Below are 17,666 nucleotides of genomic sequence, written 5' to 3'. Positions count from 1 at the left end.
CTCTCCGGAGGTGGAGTTCTGTAGGACTGAGCCTGGCACCCATGCCCAGTCCTCGTACCGGCACCTTATGTCGAGGGTAACGGAATACTTGGGGTAGTCTGCGCCACAAGTGGATTTTCTGCAGGATGACCTGACGGATATCCTCGACGAAGGTCCACCAACTGACCCCTGTACTGCCATTTTAAATGGCCTTGCAAAGAAGGGTGGCGGTGGCTTGGACTGCCCCAGAGAGTCTCCCGGCAGTGAGCAAGTCTTTGCCGCGAAAATACCGTCCAGCCAGTAGCGACCCCTGCTACTTGACCACACACCCCACTCCAGAGAGTTTAGTGGTGCAAGCGGCTACGGCCCCAGCAAAGCAGGCTTTGTACCCTACCATCCCTCCTGATAGGGACGACAAGTGTTTTGATGGCTGGGCAAACAAAGTGTTTTCTTCGGGGGGTATGGCTTTGCAGGCAGCCAACTCTGTGTGTGCCTTGTCATGTTTCACGCACACTCTGTGGAACTGTATTTCGTTAGCGGCTGATCAAATTCCCGTAGGGGAGGAACAGGATGTTTTTCTTGCCATGGTGCAGGATGGCAGGGATGCCATGTGTGAGTCTGTACAGTCGGGTCTGGACATGGCAGATTGTGTCAGCCGGTCCATGGCGGCAAGCACCGCAATACGCAGGTTTGCGTGGTTGTGGAAGTCAGGGTTTGCTCCTGATGTGCAAGCCCGCTCCTCAACATGCCCTTTGATGGTGAGCATCTTTTTGGCAGCAAGGCTGACGAGAGCCTTGAGAGGTTGCAGACCTTCAAAGCTCCAGCAAAGTCGTTGAGCGCTGCAGTTCGCCAACCTTCACCTTTTCATCCTAGGGGACAGCAATGGAGGGGAGGTTCCTTTCGATATTACTCATCCTTTAGTAGATCGAGAGGAGCTTCAAGTGAAAGGGGCCACCATAGGAGTGCCACAGGTGGAAAACAGGGTACTCGAGGTGCCAAGGCCACTCGGGCAGTTTCCTCTTTACCCTCAGGCAATGCCGCAGTCGCTTCAGCTCAGTCATGAGGCTATGTCCCATGGTTCGCCGGTTGGGGGAAGGCTGGCGCAGCATCTGGTAGAATGGCGTGCCATTACTTCAGATGTGTGGTTTATGGAGATCATTGCCCACGGAACTGTCTTCCTTTCCGGCAGAGGCCTCACGACAATCCACCAGAGAATCACTCTTTGAAGAGTCCGGATCTGCTCCTTGCGCAGGAAATTCAGTCCCTGCTGGAGAAAGGCACCATAGAACCGGTGCCTGTAGCGGAGAGGAACAAGGGATGGTATTCCCCTTATTTTTTGATTTTGAAGAAAGACGGGGGATTGAGACCCATCATGGACTTGCGCAGTTTGATCAAACTCCTCAGGAAGGACAAGTTCAAGATGGTTACTCTCTCTCAAGTCCTCCAGGCTCTTCAACTTCAGGATGGGTTGGTGTCTCTCGACCTCAAGGACGCTTACTTTCATGTGCCGATCCATCCCAAGCACAAGAAGTACCTGAGGTTCGCGGTTGGTGACTCACACTTTCAGTTTCGGGTCCCGCGTTCGGATTGACCTCCGCCTCGAGGGTCTTCACCAAGCTCATGGTGGTGGTGGCAGCATATCCCGGGAAAGGGGAGATTCACGTCTACCCCTACCTGGACGATTGGTTGATCAGGGCGCGCTCTCCCGAGCAAGGGTTTCTCCCTCAACTTAAAGAAGTCCTACTTGACGCCAACTCAGCGGCTCCAGTACATCGGAACAGTGCTCGACACATCCCTGGGGCAGTGTTTTCCTCCCCAGGTGAGGGCTCTTCACGTTCAGCAGATGGTACACAAGTTCGACGTGCCCAGAGGCTGCCGGCGTTCGAGTTCTTGAGGTTGCTCTGCCTCATGGCATCCGGCATTTTTCTGGTGCCAGAGGCACGGTTGCGGATGAGATCGCTGCAATGGGCTCTCAAGATGCAGTGGTCCCAGTCCTCCGGGAGGATGTCGGACCCCGTTCAGGTGCCACCCTCGGTCACTCAGGACCTTCTGTGGTAGGCCGACAAAGGCACTCTGATGAGGGGGGCTCCATTTTGGCTACCCTGGCCGGAGGTGACAATCGTGACAGACGCATCCCTCATGGGTTCGGGAGTTCATGCCAACGAGTTGACAGTCAGTGGTTGTTGGTCTCCGTCGGAGTCCACACTCCATATCAATCTGTTGGAGCTGAGGGCCATCACGCTAGCCCTGAAGGCTTTTCTGCCGACTGTGCAAGGAAAGAATGTCCTAATTCTGACGGACAACATGGTGGCCATGCACTACCTCAACAAAAAGGGGGGGGGCAGGGTCACTTCCTCTGTGCAGGGAAGCAATGCAGCTCTGGTTCTGGGCCATCCAGCAGGGAATTTTGATCTTGGCAGTTCATCTGGCCGGAGACCAAAACGAGACGGCGGATGCTCTGGGCAGGCAGAGCACGGTCTCTCACGAGTGGGAGCTGGCTCAGGAGATTCTCCTGTAGATCTTCCCCCTTTGGGGGACCCCTCAAGTGGATCTCTTCGCCTCCAGTGTCAACCGGAAGTGCGAAAGGTTCTGCTTGTGGGAATTTCCTCCAAGAGGGGCCTTAGGAGATGCGTTTGTGGTGGAGTGGTCCTTCCCACTGCTGTATGCGTTTCCTCCAGTCCCCGTCATCCCGCAAGTGCTGCGGAGGTTCGGTTCCCGGATGATCCTCATTGCTCCGGCATGGGCCGGAGGACGTGGTACCCGGACCTTCTCGACTAATTCATCTGCCCTCCACGTCGTCTTCCCTACCGAGACGATTTGCTCTCACGGGAGGCGGGTCAGGTTCTCCATCCAGAGGTCAGATCCCTCAACCTTCACGCTTGGTTTCTGAAAGGTTGAGGTATAAGGATTGGGAGCTCCCTGAGGATGTGATGGAGGTGTTGCTTTCGGCCAGATGGCCGGCAACAAAGTCCCTGTACTATTGCCATTGGAGAAAGTTCTGCGACTGGTGCAAGGTTAAGAATGTGGATCCTTTTTCATGTAACATTCCTGTGGTTCTGTCTTTTTTTGCTTTCTTTAGCTCACAAGGGCTTGCAAGTGGGTACCGTTAAAGGTTACCTGGCGGCGCTGTCCATATTTAAGTGCTCGTCTGAGGAGTGTTCTTAGTTTAAAATCCCTTTAATTTCTCAGTTTCTGAAAGGACTCACTAATGTGTTCCCTCCGTCACTTTTCCAGGTGCCCGGTTGGGATTTGAACCTTGTTCTCAAGTTTCTAATGGGTGCTCCATTTGAGCCTTTACATTCTTGTCCTTTGAGACTGTTAACCCTGAAAACTGTATTTTTAGTTGCGGTCACTTCCGTTCGCAGAGTGAGTGAGTTACAGGCACTTTCAGTTAAGCCACCCTTCACTGTGTTTCATAAGGACAGGGTTGTCCTTAGAGTTCATCCTACCTTTCTTCTGAAAGTGGTGTCGGAATTTCATTTAATAGCAAAACAAAAGAGTTGATGGCTGGAAGGTTTAGAATAAATCTTGACCTCTGGCATTGCTCTGGGCAACCCTCCAGACCATCGTTCTTCGCCTGCCAAGCCATTACAAAAGGGGAAAAACCATATGCAAATCAGGCTTGGTCCCACCCCCAAAGGGGTAGTCCAGCCCGAACTGCTAGGTCACATCCCTTTTGCACGAGATCACAAGTATCCCCAGACATGTTTCAGCCTTGTTGGGCATCATCAGTGAGGAGTAGCTTGGGTCTCTAGGCCCAGCAGGCAAGGGACCCACGTCTGGGCATACCCTTCCCACTCGGGGTGACAATAGCAAAACAAAAGAGTTGATGGCTGGAAGGTTTAGAATAGATCTTGACCTCTGGCATTGCTCTGGGCAACCCTCCAGACCATCGTTCTTCGCCTGCCAAGCCATTACAAAAGGGGAAAAACCATATGCAAATCAGGCTTGGTCCCACCCCCAAAGGGGTAGTCCAGCCCGAACTGCTAGGTCACATCCCTTTTGCACGAGACCACAAGTATCCCCAGAAAGTCACCCCGAGTGGGACGGGTATGCCCAGACGTGGGTCCCGAGTCTGCCGGGCCTAGAGACCCAAGTTACTCCTCACTGATGACGCCCAACAAGGCTGAAACATGTCTGGGGATGCTTGTGGTCTCGTGCAGAAGGGATGTGACTTAGCAGTTTGGGCTGGACTTCCTCTTTTGGGGTAGGACCAAGCCTGATTTGCATATGGTTTTTCCCCTTCTGTAATGGCTTGGCAGGCTGAAAAACGATGGTCTGGAGGGTTGCCCAGAGCTTTGCGCGTGGTTATGATTAATTCAAAACCTTCCAGCCATCAACTTTCTGTTTTGCTAAAGTCACCCCGAGTGGGACGGGTATGCCCAGACGTGGGTCCCGAGTCTGCCGGGCCTAGAGACCCAAGCTACTCCTCACTGATGACGCCCAACAAGGCTGAAACATGTCTGGGGATGCTTGTGGTCTCGTGCAGAAGGGATGTGACTTAGCAGTTTGGGCTGGACTTCCTCTTTTGGGGTAGGACCAAGCCTGATTTGCATATGGTTTTTCCCCTTCTGTAATGGCTTGGCAGGCTGAAAAACGATGGTCTGGAGGGTTGCCCAGAGCTTTGCGCGTGGTTATGATTAATTCAAAACCTTCCAGCCATCAACTTTCTGTTTTGCTAAAGTCACCCCGAGTGGGACGGGTATGCCCAGACGTGGGTCCCGAGTCTGCCGGGCCTAGAGACCCAAGCTACTCCTCACTGATGACGCCCAACAAGGCTGAAACATGTCTGGGGATGCTTGTGGTCTCGTGCAGAAGGGATGTGACTTAGCAGTTTGGGCTGGACTTCCTCTTTTGGGGTAGGACCAAGCCTGATTTGCATATGGTTTTTCCCCTTCTGTAATGGCTTGGCAGGATGAAAAACGATGGTCTGGAGGGTTGCCCAGAGCTTTGCGCGTGGTTATGATTAATTCAAAACCTTCCAGCCATCAACTTTCTGTTTTGCTAAAGTCACCCCGAGTGGGACGGGTATGCCCAGATGTGGGTCCCGAGTCTGCCGGGCCTAGAGACCCAAGCTACTCCTCACTGATGACGCCCAACAAGGCTGAAACATGTCTGGGGATGCTTGTGGTCTCGTGCAGAAGGGATGTGATTTAGCAGTTTGGGCTGGACTTCCTCTTTTGGGGTAGGACCAAGCCTGATTTGCATATGGTTTTTCCCCTTCTGTAATGGCTTGGCAGGCTGAAAAACGATGGTCTGGAGGGTTGCCCAGAGCTTTGCGCGTGGTTATGATTCATTCAAAACCTTCCAGCCATCAACTTTCTGTTTTGCTTAAGTCACCCCGAGTGGGACGGGTATGCCCAGACGTGGGTCCCGAGTCTGCCGGGCCTAGAGACCCAAGCTACTCCTCACTGATGACGCCCAACAAGGCTGAAACATGTCTGGGGATGCTTGTGGTCTCGTGCAGAAGGGATGTGACTTAGCAGTTTGGGCTGGACTTCCTCTTTTGGGGTAGGACCAAGCCTGATTTGCATATGGTTTTTCCCCTTCTGTAATGGCTTGGCAGGCTGAAAAACGATGGTCTGGAGGGTTGCCCAGAGCTTTGCGCGTGGTTATGATTAATTCAAAACCTTCCAGCCATCAACTTTCTGTTTTGCTAAAGTCACCCCGAGTGGGACGGGTATGCCCAGACGTGGGTCCCGAGTCTGCCGGGCCTAGAGACCCAAGCTACTCCTCACTGATGACGCCCAACAAGGCTGAAACATGTCTGGGGATGCTTGTGGTCTCGTGCAGAAGGGATGTGACTTAGCAGTTTGGGCTGGACTTCCTCTTTTGGGGTAGGACCAAGCCTGATTTGCATATGGTTTTTCCCCTTCTGTAATGGCTTGGCAGGCTGAAAAACGATGGTCTGGAGGGTTGCCCAGAGCTTTGCGCGTGGTTATGATTAATTCAAAACCTTCCAGCCATCAACTTTCTGTTTTGCTAAAGTCACCCCGAGTGGGACGGGTATGCCCAGACGTGGGTCCCGAGTCTGCCGGGCCTAGAGACCCAAGCTACTCCTCACTGATGACGCCCAACAAGGCTGAAACATGTCGGGGGATGCTTGTGGTCTCGTGCAGAAGGGATGTGACTTAGCAGTTTGGGCTGGACTTCCTCTTTTGGGGTAGGACCAAGCCTGATTTGCATATGGTTTTTCCCCTTCTGTAATGGCTTGGCAGGCTGAAAAACGATGGTCTGGAGGGTTGCCCAGAGCTTTGCGCGTGGTTATGATTAATTCAAAACCTTCCAGCCATCAACTTTCTGTTTTGCTAAAGTCACCCCGAGTGGGACGGGTATGCCCAGACGTGGGTCCCGAGTCTGCCGGGCCTAGAGACCCAAGCTACTCCTCACTGATGACGCCCAACAAGGCTGAAACATGTCTGGGGATGCTTGTGGTCTCGTGCAGAAGGGATGTGACTTAGCAGTTTGGGCTGGACTTCCTCTTTTGGGGTAGGACCAAGCCTGATTTGCATATGGTTTTTCCCCTTCTGTAATGGCTTGGCAGGCTGAAAAACGATGGTCTGGAGGGTTGCCCAGAGCTTTGCGCGTGGTTATGATTAATTCAAAACCTTCCAGCCATCAACTTTCTGTTTTGCTAAAGTCACCCCGAGTGGGACGGGTATGCCCAGACGTGGGTCCCGAGTCTGCCGGGCCTAGAGACCCAAGCTACTCCTCACTGATGACGCCCAACAAGGCTGAAACATGTCTGGGGATGCTTGTGGTCTCGTGCAGAAGGGATGTGACTTAGCAGTTTGGGCTGGACTTCCTCTTTTGGGGTAGGACCAAGCCTGATTTGCATATGGTTTTTCCCCTTCTGTAATGGCTTGGCAGGCTGAAAAACGATGGTCTGGAGGGTTGCCCAGAGCTTTGCGCGTGGTTATGATTAATTCAAAACCTTCCAGCCATCAACTTTCTGTTTTGCTAAAGTCACCCCGAGTGGGACGGGTATGCCCAGACGTGGGTCCCGAGTCTGCCGGGCCTAGAGACCCAAGCTACTCCTCACTGATGACGCCCAACAAGGCTGAAACATGTCTGGGGATGCTTGTGGTCTCGTGCAGAAGGGATGTGACTTAGCAGTTTGGGCTGGACTTCCTCTTTTGGGGTAGGACCAAGCCTGATTTGCATATGGTTTTTCCCCTTCTGTAATGGCTTGGCAGGCTGAAAAACGATGGTCTGGAGGGTTGCCCAGAGCTTTGCGCGTGGTTATGATTAATTCAAAACCTTCCAGCCATCAACTTTCTGTTTTGCTAAAGTCACCCCGAGTGGGACGGGTATGCCCAGACGTGGGTCCCGAGTCTGCCGGGCCTAGAGACCCAAGCTACTCCTCACTGATGACGCCCAACAAGGCTGAAACATGTCTGGGGATGCTTGTGGTCTCGTGCAGAAGGGATGTGACTTAGCAGTTTGGGCTGGACTTCCTCTTTTGGGGTAGGACCAAGCCTGATTTGCATATGGTTTTTCCCCTTCTGTAATGGCTTGGCAGGCTGAAAAACGATGGTCTGGAGGGTTGCCCAGAGCTTTGCGCGTGGTTATGATTAATTCAAAACCTTCCAGCCATCAACTTTCTGTTTTGCTAAAGTCACCCCGAGTGGGACGGGTATGCCCAGACGTGGGTCCCGAGTCTGCCGGGCCTAGAGACCCAAGCTACTCCTCACTGATGACGCCCAACAAGGCTGAAACATGTCTGGGGATGCTTGTGGTCTCGTGCAGAAGGGATGTGACTTAGCAGTTTGGGCTGGACTTCCTCTTTTGGGGTAGGACCAAGCCTGATTTGCATATGGTTTTTCCCCTTCTGTAATGGCTTGGCAGGCTGAAAAACGATGGTCTGGAGGGTTGCCCAGAGCTTTGCGCGTGGTTATGATTAATTCAAAACCTTCCAGCCATCAACTTTCTGTTTTGCTAAAGTCACCCCGAGTGGGACGGGTATGCCCAGACGTGGGTCCCGAGTCTGCCGGGCCTAGAGACCCAAGCTACTCCTCACTGATGACGCCCAACAAGGCTGAAACATGTCTGGGGATGCTTGTGGTCTCGTGCAGAAGGGATGTGACTTAGCAGTTTGGGCTGGACTTCCTCTTTTGGGGTAGGACCAAGCCTGATTTGCATATGGTTTTTCCCCTTCTGTAATGGCTTGGCAGGCTGAAAAACGATGGTCTGGAGGGTTGCCCAGAGCTTTGCGCGTGGTTATGATTAATTCAAAACCTTCCAGCCATCAACTTTCTGTTTTGCTAAAGTCACCCCGAGTGGGACGGATATGCCCAGACGTGGGTCCCGAGTCTGCCGGGCCTAGAGACCCAAGCTACTCCTCACTGATGACGCCCAACAAGGCTGAAACATGTCTGGGGATGCTTGTGGTCTCGTGCAGAAGGGATGTGACTTAGCAGTTTGGGCTGGACTTCCTCTTTTGGGGTAGGACCAAGCCTGATTTGCATATGGTTTTTCCCCTTCTGTAATGGCTTGGCAGGCTGAAAAACGATGGTCTGGAGGGTTGCCCAGAGCTTTGCGCGTGGTTATGATTAATTCAAAACCTTCCAGCCATCAACTTTCTGTTTTGCTGGAATTTCATTTAAGCCAGGAGGTCATTCTTCCGGCATTTTATTCTCCTCCGCACCATGGTAAAGAAGAGGAAAGGCTTCATAGGTTGGATCCTAGGAGAGCTTTAAGTTTCTGCATTTCACGCATGTCCCGGTCATAGTGGATGATCAGCTCTTTATAGGTTACACTGGAAGGCTAAGCAGACTTTGTCTAGACGGATTATCTTGGCAATTTCTGAATGTTACCGCTTGGCGGGTAAGGACCCTCCGGTAGGCTTATGGGCCCATTCTACTGGGGGGTATGGCTGCCTCTACTGCCTTGCAGAGGGGTGTTTCTATTCAGAACATCTGTGAAGCAGCCACTTGGGCTTCGGTCCATACTTTTGTACGACACTACTCCCTAGATTCTATCCATGGGCAGGATCTGGCCTTTGGCAAGGCGGTCCTGTACTCTGCAATTTGATTGGGTATTCTAATTTTCTATATTCTAAATTCTTTTTCCCTCCTCCATACGTTGGTACTGCTTTGGGAGTCTGTCATAGATATGGAATACATCGGAGGGCCGAATCCCCTCAAAGAATAAGTTACTCTCTTAGCTGATAACGTTCTTTCGATGGGATGGTCCGACGTATTCCATATCGCTCCCACCCTGCCTACCCCGCTACAGAATTTCTTTTACGATTGCAGCTTACGTTTCCGCAAGGCTTTCTGTGGTCAGACTGGCAGAAAAGTGGTGCCACACGTTCTGGGAAAAAACTACAACTGAGGCTATGGCCGTCATGCGTCCTACTTATAACATCCGGTGACGTCGGCTCGACGGAGGCCCTGGAGGACAGCGTATCGACGTCATCGATGCAGGACGCAGACGCCGAAAGATTTTCCGAAGCAGCACAGCTGTGGTGATTACTGTCATAGATATGGCATACGTCGCCGGACCATCCCATCGAAAGAACGTTACCAGGTAAGAGAGTAACTTGTTCTTCTGGTCTTCCAGTTAACATTAGCAATGTTGCATTACTTGACTTATTACTTGTTAGCAGTAGAGAAATTCTTTCTTAGCTCTAGCGAGAGCATTATTAACCGATTCTCCAGAGAGCACAAATGCATATATGCAAAATGGTGCATCTCCATTCAATCACATAAATGTGGATAGCTATACTTTTTTCTACTCAAACTATTTCACAAAGCTGCCAATGTGAACCTTTTTAAAACAAGCTAAAGTAACATTTTATAATCACGTATTACATCAATCATCTGCAAGTGGTTATTTACAAGTTTTCAATAAGAGATTCTACATGCAAGGTTTTCTGTATAAACTTTCATGCCTGCAGGCTGGACGAATATTCTTGAAGTTACGTTTTAATCTATGAATTACTAATGAGATTTTAGGCAGCTGGTCAAAGATACCTCATCCTTCACAAGACTGTAATTTTGGAAAGACATCACTCCAGTAGAAACTATAAAACATTTGATTATCTACTTTACTCAGTGATATCCGAGCTTGGGAGAGTGTTGCAGTCCACACAGAAAAATTATCTAAATCTAATCCGGTTCAAGAGAATGAGACATGGAGGGAGATCTATTACAGTGTTGGGCCCTAAACACTGGAAAAACCTTCCTACGGCCCTAAAAAGAGAACACAGCCACAAAGGATTCAAAAGAGATCTGAATACTGGCTCACCAACTTAAAACACTAAACAGAAAACCCTCTTCCAGTACAGGCAGAATCCTCTGCTCTTACCTTTAGAACCATTAGCACTTTTACAGCCTCCAGTTTCCTGTAGCTGTTTCTGCTAAGTTCAAGCCATCATGCAGAGATCTGGTCCTCTCCAGGCTAGACCACTGTAACAGCCTCCTCCACAACCTGCCTCTTTCTTCACTCCGTCCTCTTCAACTAATCCAAAATAGGGCTGCAAGACTTATCCTTTCCCTCAAGCCTTGGTACCACATCTCTCCAGCACTAAAATCTCTCCATTGGCTCCCAGTTGCTGCTAGGATCAAATTCAAGACCCTCTATATCATTCACAAGGCTGCCTCTAGCTGCAACTGTCTCTTACTAAATACTCTCCTTCCAGATCCCTTCGATCTTCTGGCTCCAACTCTTTGCTGATCAAACGCTTCTCCAAGCAGAGTGCTGGGGGCAGATCGATCTCTTCTGCTGGTTCCCTCCTATAGAACAGTCTGCCTCTTTCTCTCCGTCTTGAACTGGACCATCTCAAGTTCCGCAAACAACTCAAGACCTTTCTCTTCTCCTTCTTCACCTTACCCCTCCCCCTCCTGTGCTAACCATCCCCTCTGTCTCTGAGATTGCCAGCCTGGCCCCTAAAGAGTCCAATAGGGTCCTGGCCTTCTGTCCAATTGCCGCAGCGCCACCCTGCACTACCCACTGAGCCCACACCCGCCTATTGGATGGTTTCGCCTCAGCCCAGCACTTACTTGTTGGGCGGTAGACCTCCCTCTTCCCCTGGGATGTCTCCACTCAGGCACTTACCTGCTGCCTCCCCAATCGGGCACCTCTGGCACTTGCTCCCCTAGGGGGATCTAAATAGCACTTACCTCACCCCATCCCCCCTTTTTCTCCTCCTTTTTCACTGCCCTTGCACGCTCCGAATGAGACAAAGTCTAGTATGACCGCTGTTTCTTTCTATTTATTCATAGTTCTTTCCATTGTTTATGTTCCCTTCCCTGTGCCTTGTGGTGCTTTGAAACACTGTCTTGTTGTGTAAGCACCTTATAAATGGCCAATAAATAAATAAAAATAAATTGTGCCTATGAAAAGTAATTTTACCTATACTTATTCTATCGCACTATGTTTAGAAATTACTGTAATGTTAGCACAACTAAAACCTTGTTGCTCGTGTAACAAAGAATTATCCAAATGCCCTTTTCACGTCTGTGTAACTCCAACTGATCGGATACAGTGACTTTATACCCTGTGCATCTCTTATAAATCTTGGTTGTTTGGGGCACTAAGCAATTCTCCTCCCGTCTTGTTTTGTACTGTATAATGTGTGTATCCCTGGTGTTGGAAAGCGATATTCCTGTAAGTTTCAGAAAATCAAAATAAATATTAGACATATTTAGAGACTTTACTGATGGTGGGGGTCTTCATGTTTGACTATTTAAGGGATGACACTATATACCCCTGACTCATGCTGTCCTCCATTTTTGGAAAGGAATCAACGCTTGTTGAAATACCACAAATGTAGATGTTTATTTGGATGTTACAACATTTATAATTCCGTTTTTTGTTCTTTTTATGTAAAATCTCCCACATTTTCCATGCCACATCACTTTGTATGTTTCATAAAAAAATTGAAAACCTGGCTTTTGCCTAAACAAATTGTGTACTGTTTTGTTGTAACATATATCTTGTACCGCACTCCAAATGCCCTTGGGCAAGGTCTGCATTATATGAAGTCCATCAAATAAAATAAAACAATGCAATGTGATTTATTGCTTTACCTTTGTGTGCCTTTGATACCTGTGGTCTTGATTGTTTTCTTATATTGGAGATTTGTGTAAACCATGTAATACAATGCATTTTTTTTAAAACTAGGCCAAATTTATCATTCAAAATGTAAACTCTCAAAAAAGAAAATATAATTTAAAATTGATCTATATAAAATGCCTTGGTTAACATGACAGTAATGTAGGATCACATCATGACAGTGTGAAAGTTCCAAATGGAAGACCACATCATAATAAATGTGTTGTGTTCTCTCTACAGGTTATGGCCTTATGACTGACGGCTACACAACCTACATCAATGCATCTACGTGTACAGTCAGCTTTCAACCAACCAATCCGCCAATTATTTTTGACCTTCCAAATCCTCAAGGATCATGAAGCACTATCGAAGTCAGAAGGGTGGGAGTGGGTGGGGCCAGCGAACGGACAGTTTTCTAATAATAAACTCTATTCTATTAATGTACATGTTTATTTCCAGAATCTGCCTGTGGGTTACTTTGTTTCTTTCCGTTTTATATATGCTGGTACCAGCATTACAGAGGTTGTGCTTGGAGAACTGCAACATCCATACATCATCCATTAATTAAGAAAGAAAGAAAGCCCTGTGAATTTGTAAAAAAAAAAAATACTCTTTTGTTAACTGAAGAAACTCGCCATTGTAAATTGTTAGTATTCCTGAAAAGATGGCCAAGCTTTCTTTTATGAAGTGGACTAATATATACACCTACATATGTATATAAAATGCTGGTAGCATTGCAAAAACTACCCACGTTTGCACAACTGTCAAATTGCATTGTTTTGTAATTGTTTATTTTTAAATGTGTAGTAAGTGTTCCATTTTGAAATGTTTCCTTTTTATTGGAAAAAAGTTCTTGGGGATATGTTACCACCCCTTTATAAGTTTCATTTGCTACATACTACATGTCATTTTCGTGAATGTGTCTTTTTCTAAATTATTTTAGCTTTATTGTGTACATGGCTGGACAAATATTAAGAACAATTGTGTCATGCAGTACAACATGTAAATGCAGACTCTTTTTAAATATGGATTTATATAAATATATATAATATGTATTTTTTGTGCATTGTAGCAAGACATGGAAGTTGCATATTTTGAAGTACAGATGCTGTACGGTTTGCCTAAATTATGAAGAATTTAAGACATTTCATATAGCTCGGGCCTTAAAGAGCTTGAGCTAGATGTATGCATTTGCTAGCATGCGTACAATGGAAGGGATACAATCAAGTGGAAGTAAAAACAAAAAAAAAGCAATCTTTGTTGTCCTTGAGATTTCGAAATTTTACATATGCCTTTTTTTATTTTTATTTTGCACTGTGTGTAAATGCAATCTTCTAGCCCAAAATTATTTTGCAGCTAGTTATTTCTGTGCCGGCACTGTAAATGCGATCCAGCTTTGTTACGTTTTACGTTACCTTGTTAATGGAATTTAGAAAAGCAGTTGTTTCTTTAAACTTATTGTGATATTATATATCTAGCTGCCTTTATATGCAAATAAAATTGCAGGATTTTTAAATACATGGTGTCTAGTTCTTGGCATTTGCAAGCACCTTTATTGGCCCCTAGAGAGGTGATTAGGGTAAGGGACACCTTTTCTAATTTTTCCATAAATTTTTATTGCCGCTGTTCACCGGATGGCAGTTGGTCGATAAAGCACTCAGTGGAGTCCTGTTCCATCAGTCGGCCATCTATCTTTTTGCGGCTTTCAGAAAGTGGAGATCTCGACGTAGATGCTGTAATTCAACTAGAGCCGAGTTTATGGGCAGTTAAAGCTTATGGTGTGCTGTTCTTACTTCTAGTGGCAACCATTGATTATGCAGTTAGCTTTGGTGCTTCTTCATTAGTTCACACTGTTTACGTGTCTATGCGGAATTCTGCAAACCCAGATGTTGCTCAGAAACAATCATTCTCTGCAGCGTGGGATTAACTTTAAAGTGCCCTGTGAGGTGCACATATGCAGATATTTTGTCTCGCATATACCAAACACACATTTTCGAGCTCCATTTTGCATTATGGAAATCTGTTCATCCTACGTGTGCTTTCAGTGGTGGTAACACCAACTTTCTTGTAAGATCCAGACCCTTTTCTATTTTTCAAGATGTCCTTGCACACACACATGAAAGCAGCAATCCAAATCAATGTGTATCTGATATCGGATTATACCTACTGCCAAACAACAAATAGCTCGGAAACTAAAATGCTTCCTCGAAACACAGTAGCGATTGCCAGGTGACTTAAGCTGTGACATCTTAATTAACAAACACGGACGAATAAATGAATGCAATGATATTATCAGGCAGTGCATTTTGTATTTGTATTTATTTGAGGAACACCGATGTAAATCCCCATCAGAAAGGTGTTAAAATGACACATTTACAGATGTCAGAGGCATTCCGACAAGGGTGCTTGTACAATAGTACACAGACGAGAACAAGTGGTAAGCCATTTTATGGAAGTGTACACAATGGGGCAAAGGACAAAACACAGAGAAAAAATATATGTGTAAGAAAACAGGTGATTTCCATAAGTAATATTAACCTAAGGGGGCAAGTGTTAGTTATTTGTTATGTTATTTGGCATTTATATGGTGTTCTATATATCATTGGTATGACCTCAAAGCGCTGGTAGGTTGAACGCCCTCGGGGACCATAGTCCAGGTCAGTTGAGAGAGTAGGGTGTCATTGGGTGCTTGGGTGCGCCAGTTATGTGTGCAGCTGATGCAATTGCCTGATGGTAGCTGCATCCTAGCATTAGGTGTGGTGGTATTGATATCAGTTGAATGTGTGCAGGCTGGAGGAAGCACACCAAAACTGGGTTCAGGCTGCTTTAGGCCTTTGTAGGACGCTTATGTGTGCAGCTATGCCAGTTTGTCATGGGATGTAGCTGCATTTTAATCAGAATGATGTGGTCTTCATGGGGTAATGTTCGTATGTGAGCAGCTAGGCCAAAATTGATTGCGGGGTATAGCTGCACTCTAATTGTGTGTTTGTGTACAGTAGAGAGTAAGCATAGCGATATGAGAGGTGAGTGTTTGGGTGGGTTTATCATCTAAGAAGTTCGCAATTCCCAGTTTCAATCGTGTGTTTGCTTAATAGTGACTTAATAAGCTTTTGAGTGGTGTCATTGCTCGGGATCTTCATTGAGCATTTGTCATCAGGTTGCATGCATTCAGTCGCTTCAGATGGTCATGGTTGGCAATTACGGAAAGAGCCATGTGCTTCAACTTAGAGAGGAGTACTATTTAAATAGACAAAATGACATTAATAGGCATCACTGGAGGCAGTGGTGGTGTCAGGTAGGGCAGATGGGGGAGAGGTTAGCGAGAACTCTCTCTTCAGCAAGTAAGTGAACTGTAAACCAAGCTTTGAAGCAATCCTAAATTCGGTTAGCTTTGATTGTTATGGGCACTGGCTTACAGCTAAGCAGGGTCAGTAAGGAGAAAGAGCTAAAGCGAGATGCGGCAAAGGGAGGGTATTGGATGGAGTGCAGTAGAGGATCGGAAAGAAAGAGATGGTGAGAAAACTGAGCTACAGACGGGTACTGAGGAGCAAGACGATTGGTAGCTTTGTAGACTATGAGAAGGAACTTGAAAAGAGAGAGGTTGTGCTTGAGATCCAACCAACATGTCTCTGGTAGGTAAAGTGGTGGGGATCTGGGTAGGTTGTAGAGAGTGCGTGTAGCAAAGTTGAGGACTTTGTCTAGAGGGAGGAAAGAGTTGAGAGGAAGGTCAAGGAATAGGCTTGGGCAGTAGTCAACTTTGCAGAACAGGGATTAGAGTTTTTGTAGAGTTGTTAGTAAGAAAAGAACACACTATCAGAATATTGAGAAGGTTTATACATGTAGCAGAGGCAGTCATATAGACGAATTGTTGAAGTCGCTGGACGCTCTTGAAGAGGACCTCAATTTTGCGATCCTTGGTTGAGGGAACAAGAAGGGCCGGCTGGAAGAAGATCGGGGAGGGAGCGTAGGGATGGCATTGGAAGCCGGGGGAAAGATGACTTCCATTTTGTAAGAGTTCACCATGAGACAGCAGATTTCCATCCAGTGACGAATTGAGGTGAGACAGTTCATAATCCATTCCGAGATTGCTGGGGTGAAGGAGGGAAAGGAGGAACATATTTGAGTGTCGTTAGCAAAAAGATGATCGTGAAAGCCAGAGAATGAGATTAGTCTTCCTAGGGCAGAGGTATAGTGGTTGAAGAACAGAAGTTCAAGGACTGATCCTTTGGGGACACTGACATGGAGAGTGCTGCGGTCAGAGGTTTGCAAATTCCAAGAGATTGGAAAGGATCAGCCTTCTAGGTAGGAGGCGATCCAGGCAAGAACAGAATAGCAAAACCCAAGGTCCTGGAGTGTGAGGAGGTGAGAGGATTGGTTGACATTGTAGCAAGTGGAAGAAGGATCCCTGACTATAGAAGAGAATTTGGAGTGGTGAGCATTAGAGAGAAAGCTGGAGATATGCATAAGTGCAGTCTCGTGGAGTGTTTACTATGGAACACAGATTGAAGTAGATCTCGAAGGCCATTATCCTCAAGGTACTTGGTGATCTTGTCAAAGACCTCCCGCTCAAGGACTTTTTGAATAATGGAGGCGAGAAACTGGGCAATAGTTTGCTGAGATGTTTGGGTCAGCAGAGGGTTTCTTCAATAGAGGTAAAACAGTTGCAGATTTTAAGGAGGCACTGAAGAGTCCAACAGAGAGAGAGAAAGAGAGGTTAAAGAATTCAGAGAGAAAAGGGCAAGTAATTGAGACTAAGTCTTTGACCACAAAAATGAAACAAACCATAGCCTCACCCAACAGCACATGGCGGCTACCAACCAAAAAAAAACCTACGCTCAGTGAATGGTGTCAACCGAACTGAAGCTGCCAACAGCACATCACAGCTCTCTTGCTCCTTTCTCATGCTCAGTCCTACTATTTTACCCCTGCATTCCCCCTTGGTTTACAGATCCGCCAGAGCGCCAAAAAAACCATGCAGGTGGCAACAGTGCATGTTATAAAAACCTTTAGCATAACACAAGACTTGGGGAGCAAAAGGGTCAATGTGAGCGCAGGATGGGTTGGTGCTATGAATGATGGGTGCTAATTCAATAGGAGAGGTAGGGGAGAAGTTGTTTGGAGTAGATGAGGTAGTGGATGGATAATGGACAGCAGGGAGGGACAGGAGGGCTGTGAGAGTGTCACAAATTTTAGCGATTTTTAGAGAAAAAGTAGTGAGCAAAATCATTAGCAGACATGGATGAAACAATGAATATTGTATACGGAAGTATGAGCACATATCGGAGGGAAGATGAAAGTTTGCAGGGGTGAGTGGGAAGGGAGGAGATTAGGTGTGTGAAGTAGGAGGATTTGGCAGAGTCCAGTACAGAGATTAGGGCAACAGAATTTGTGTAGGCGAGGAGTAGGGTGGGTGTCCGTAATTTGTGCCAGCGTCGTAGGTCATGACACATGTTTGTTTTGAGGGTGTGAATTTCAGAGGTGATCCAAGGCTGAGGATAAGGACGGGAATGTGTGAGCAGGATAGTGTTGGTAGAATGCAGTCTTAAGTGCATAGTGAAAGTCTGAGAAAACCCGTCAATGGAAGAGGCATGAATAGGGGAAGAAGCAGATGAGAGCTCCTCACATGA

The 17,666-nt window shown here is 47.2% G+C and overlaps 1 protein-coding gene across 4 annotated transcripts in view; it reads left to right on the top strand.

The window, feature by feature from the left end:
- The window catches only part of MPPED2 (metallophosphoesterase domain containing 2), a 1,149,018-nt gene extending 1,135,461 nt beyond the window's left edge, over positions 1-13,557 (top strand). For all 4 annotated transcript variants that reach the window (XM_069623535.1, XM_069623537.1, XM_069623538.1 and 1 more), the window contains exon 7: positions 12,280-13,557. In XM_069623535.1, coding sequence (XP_069479636.1) covers positions 12,280-12,398 — 119 coding nt within the window. In that variant the 3' untranslated portion in view covers positions 12,399-13,557. The remainder of the gene's footprint in view (positions 1-12,279) is intronic.
- Positions 13,558-17,666: the final 4,109 nt, after the last annotated feature.

Source organism: Ambystoma mexicanum, chromosome 11 (genome assembly GCF_040938575.1).
Source record: "Ambystoma mexicanum isolate Mex_15411 chromosome 11, UKY_AmexF1_1, whole genome shotgun sequence".
Classification (NCBI taxonomy): domain Eukaryota; kingdom Metazoa; phylum Chordata; class Amphibia; order Caudata; family Ambystomatidae; genus Ambystoma; species Ambystoma mexicanum.
The sequence above is the reverse complement of the archived record's forward strand: the minus strand, read 5'-3'. Positions and strand labels throughout refer to the sequence as shown.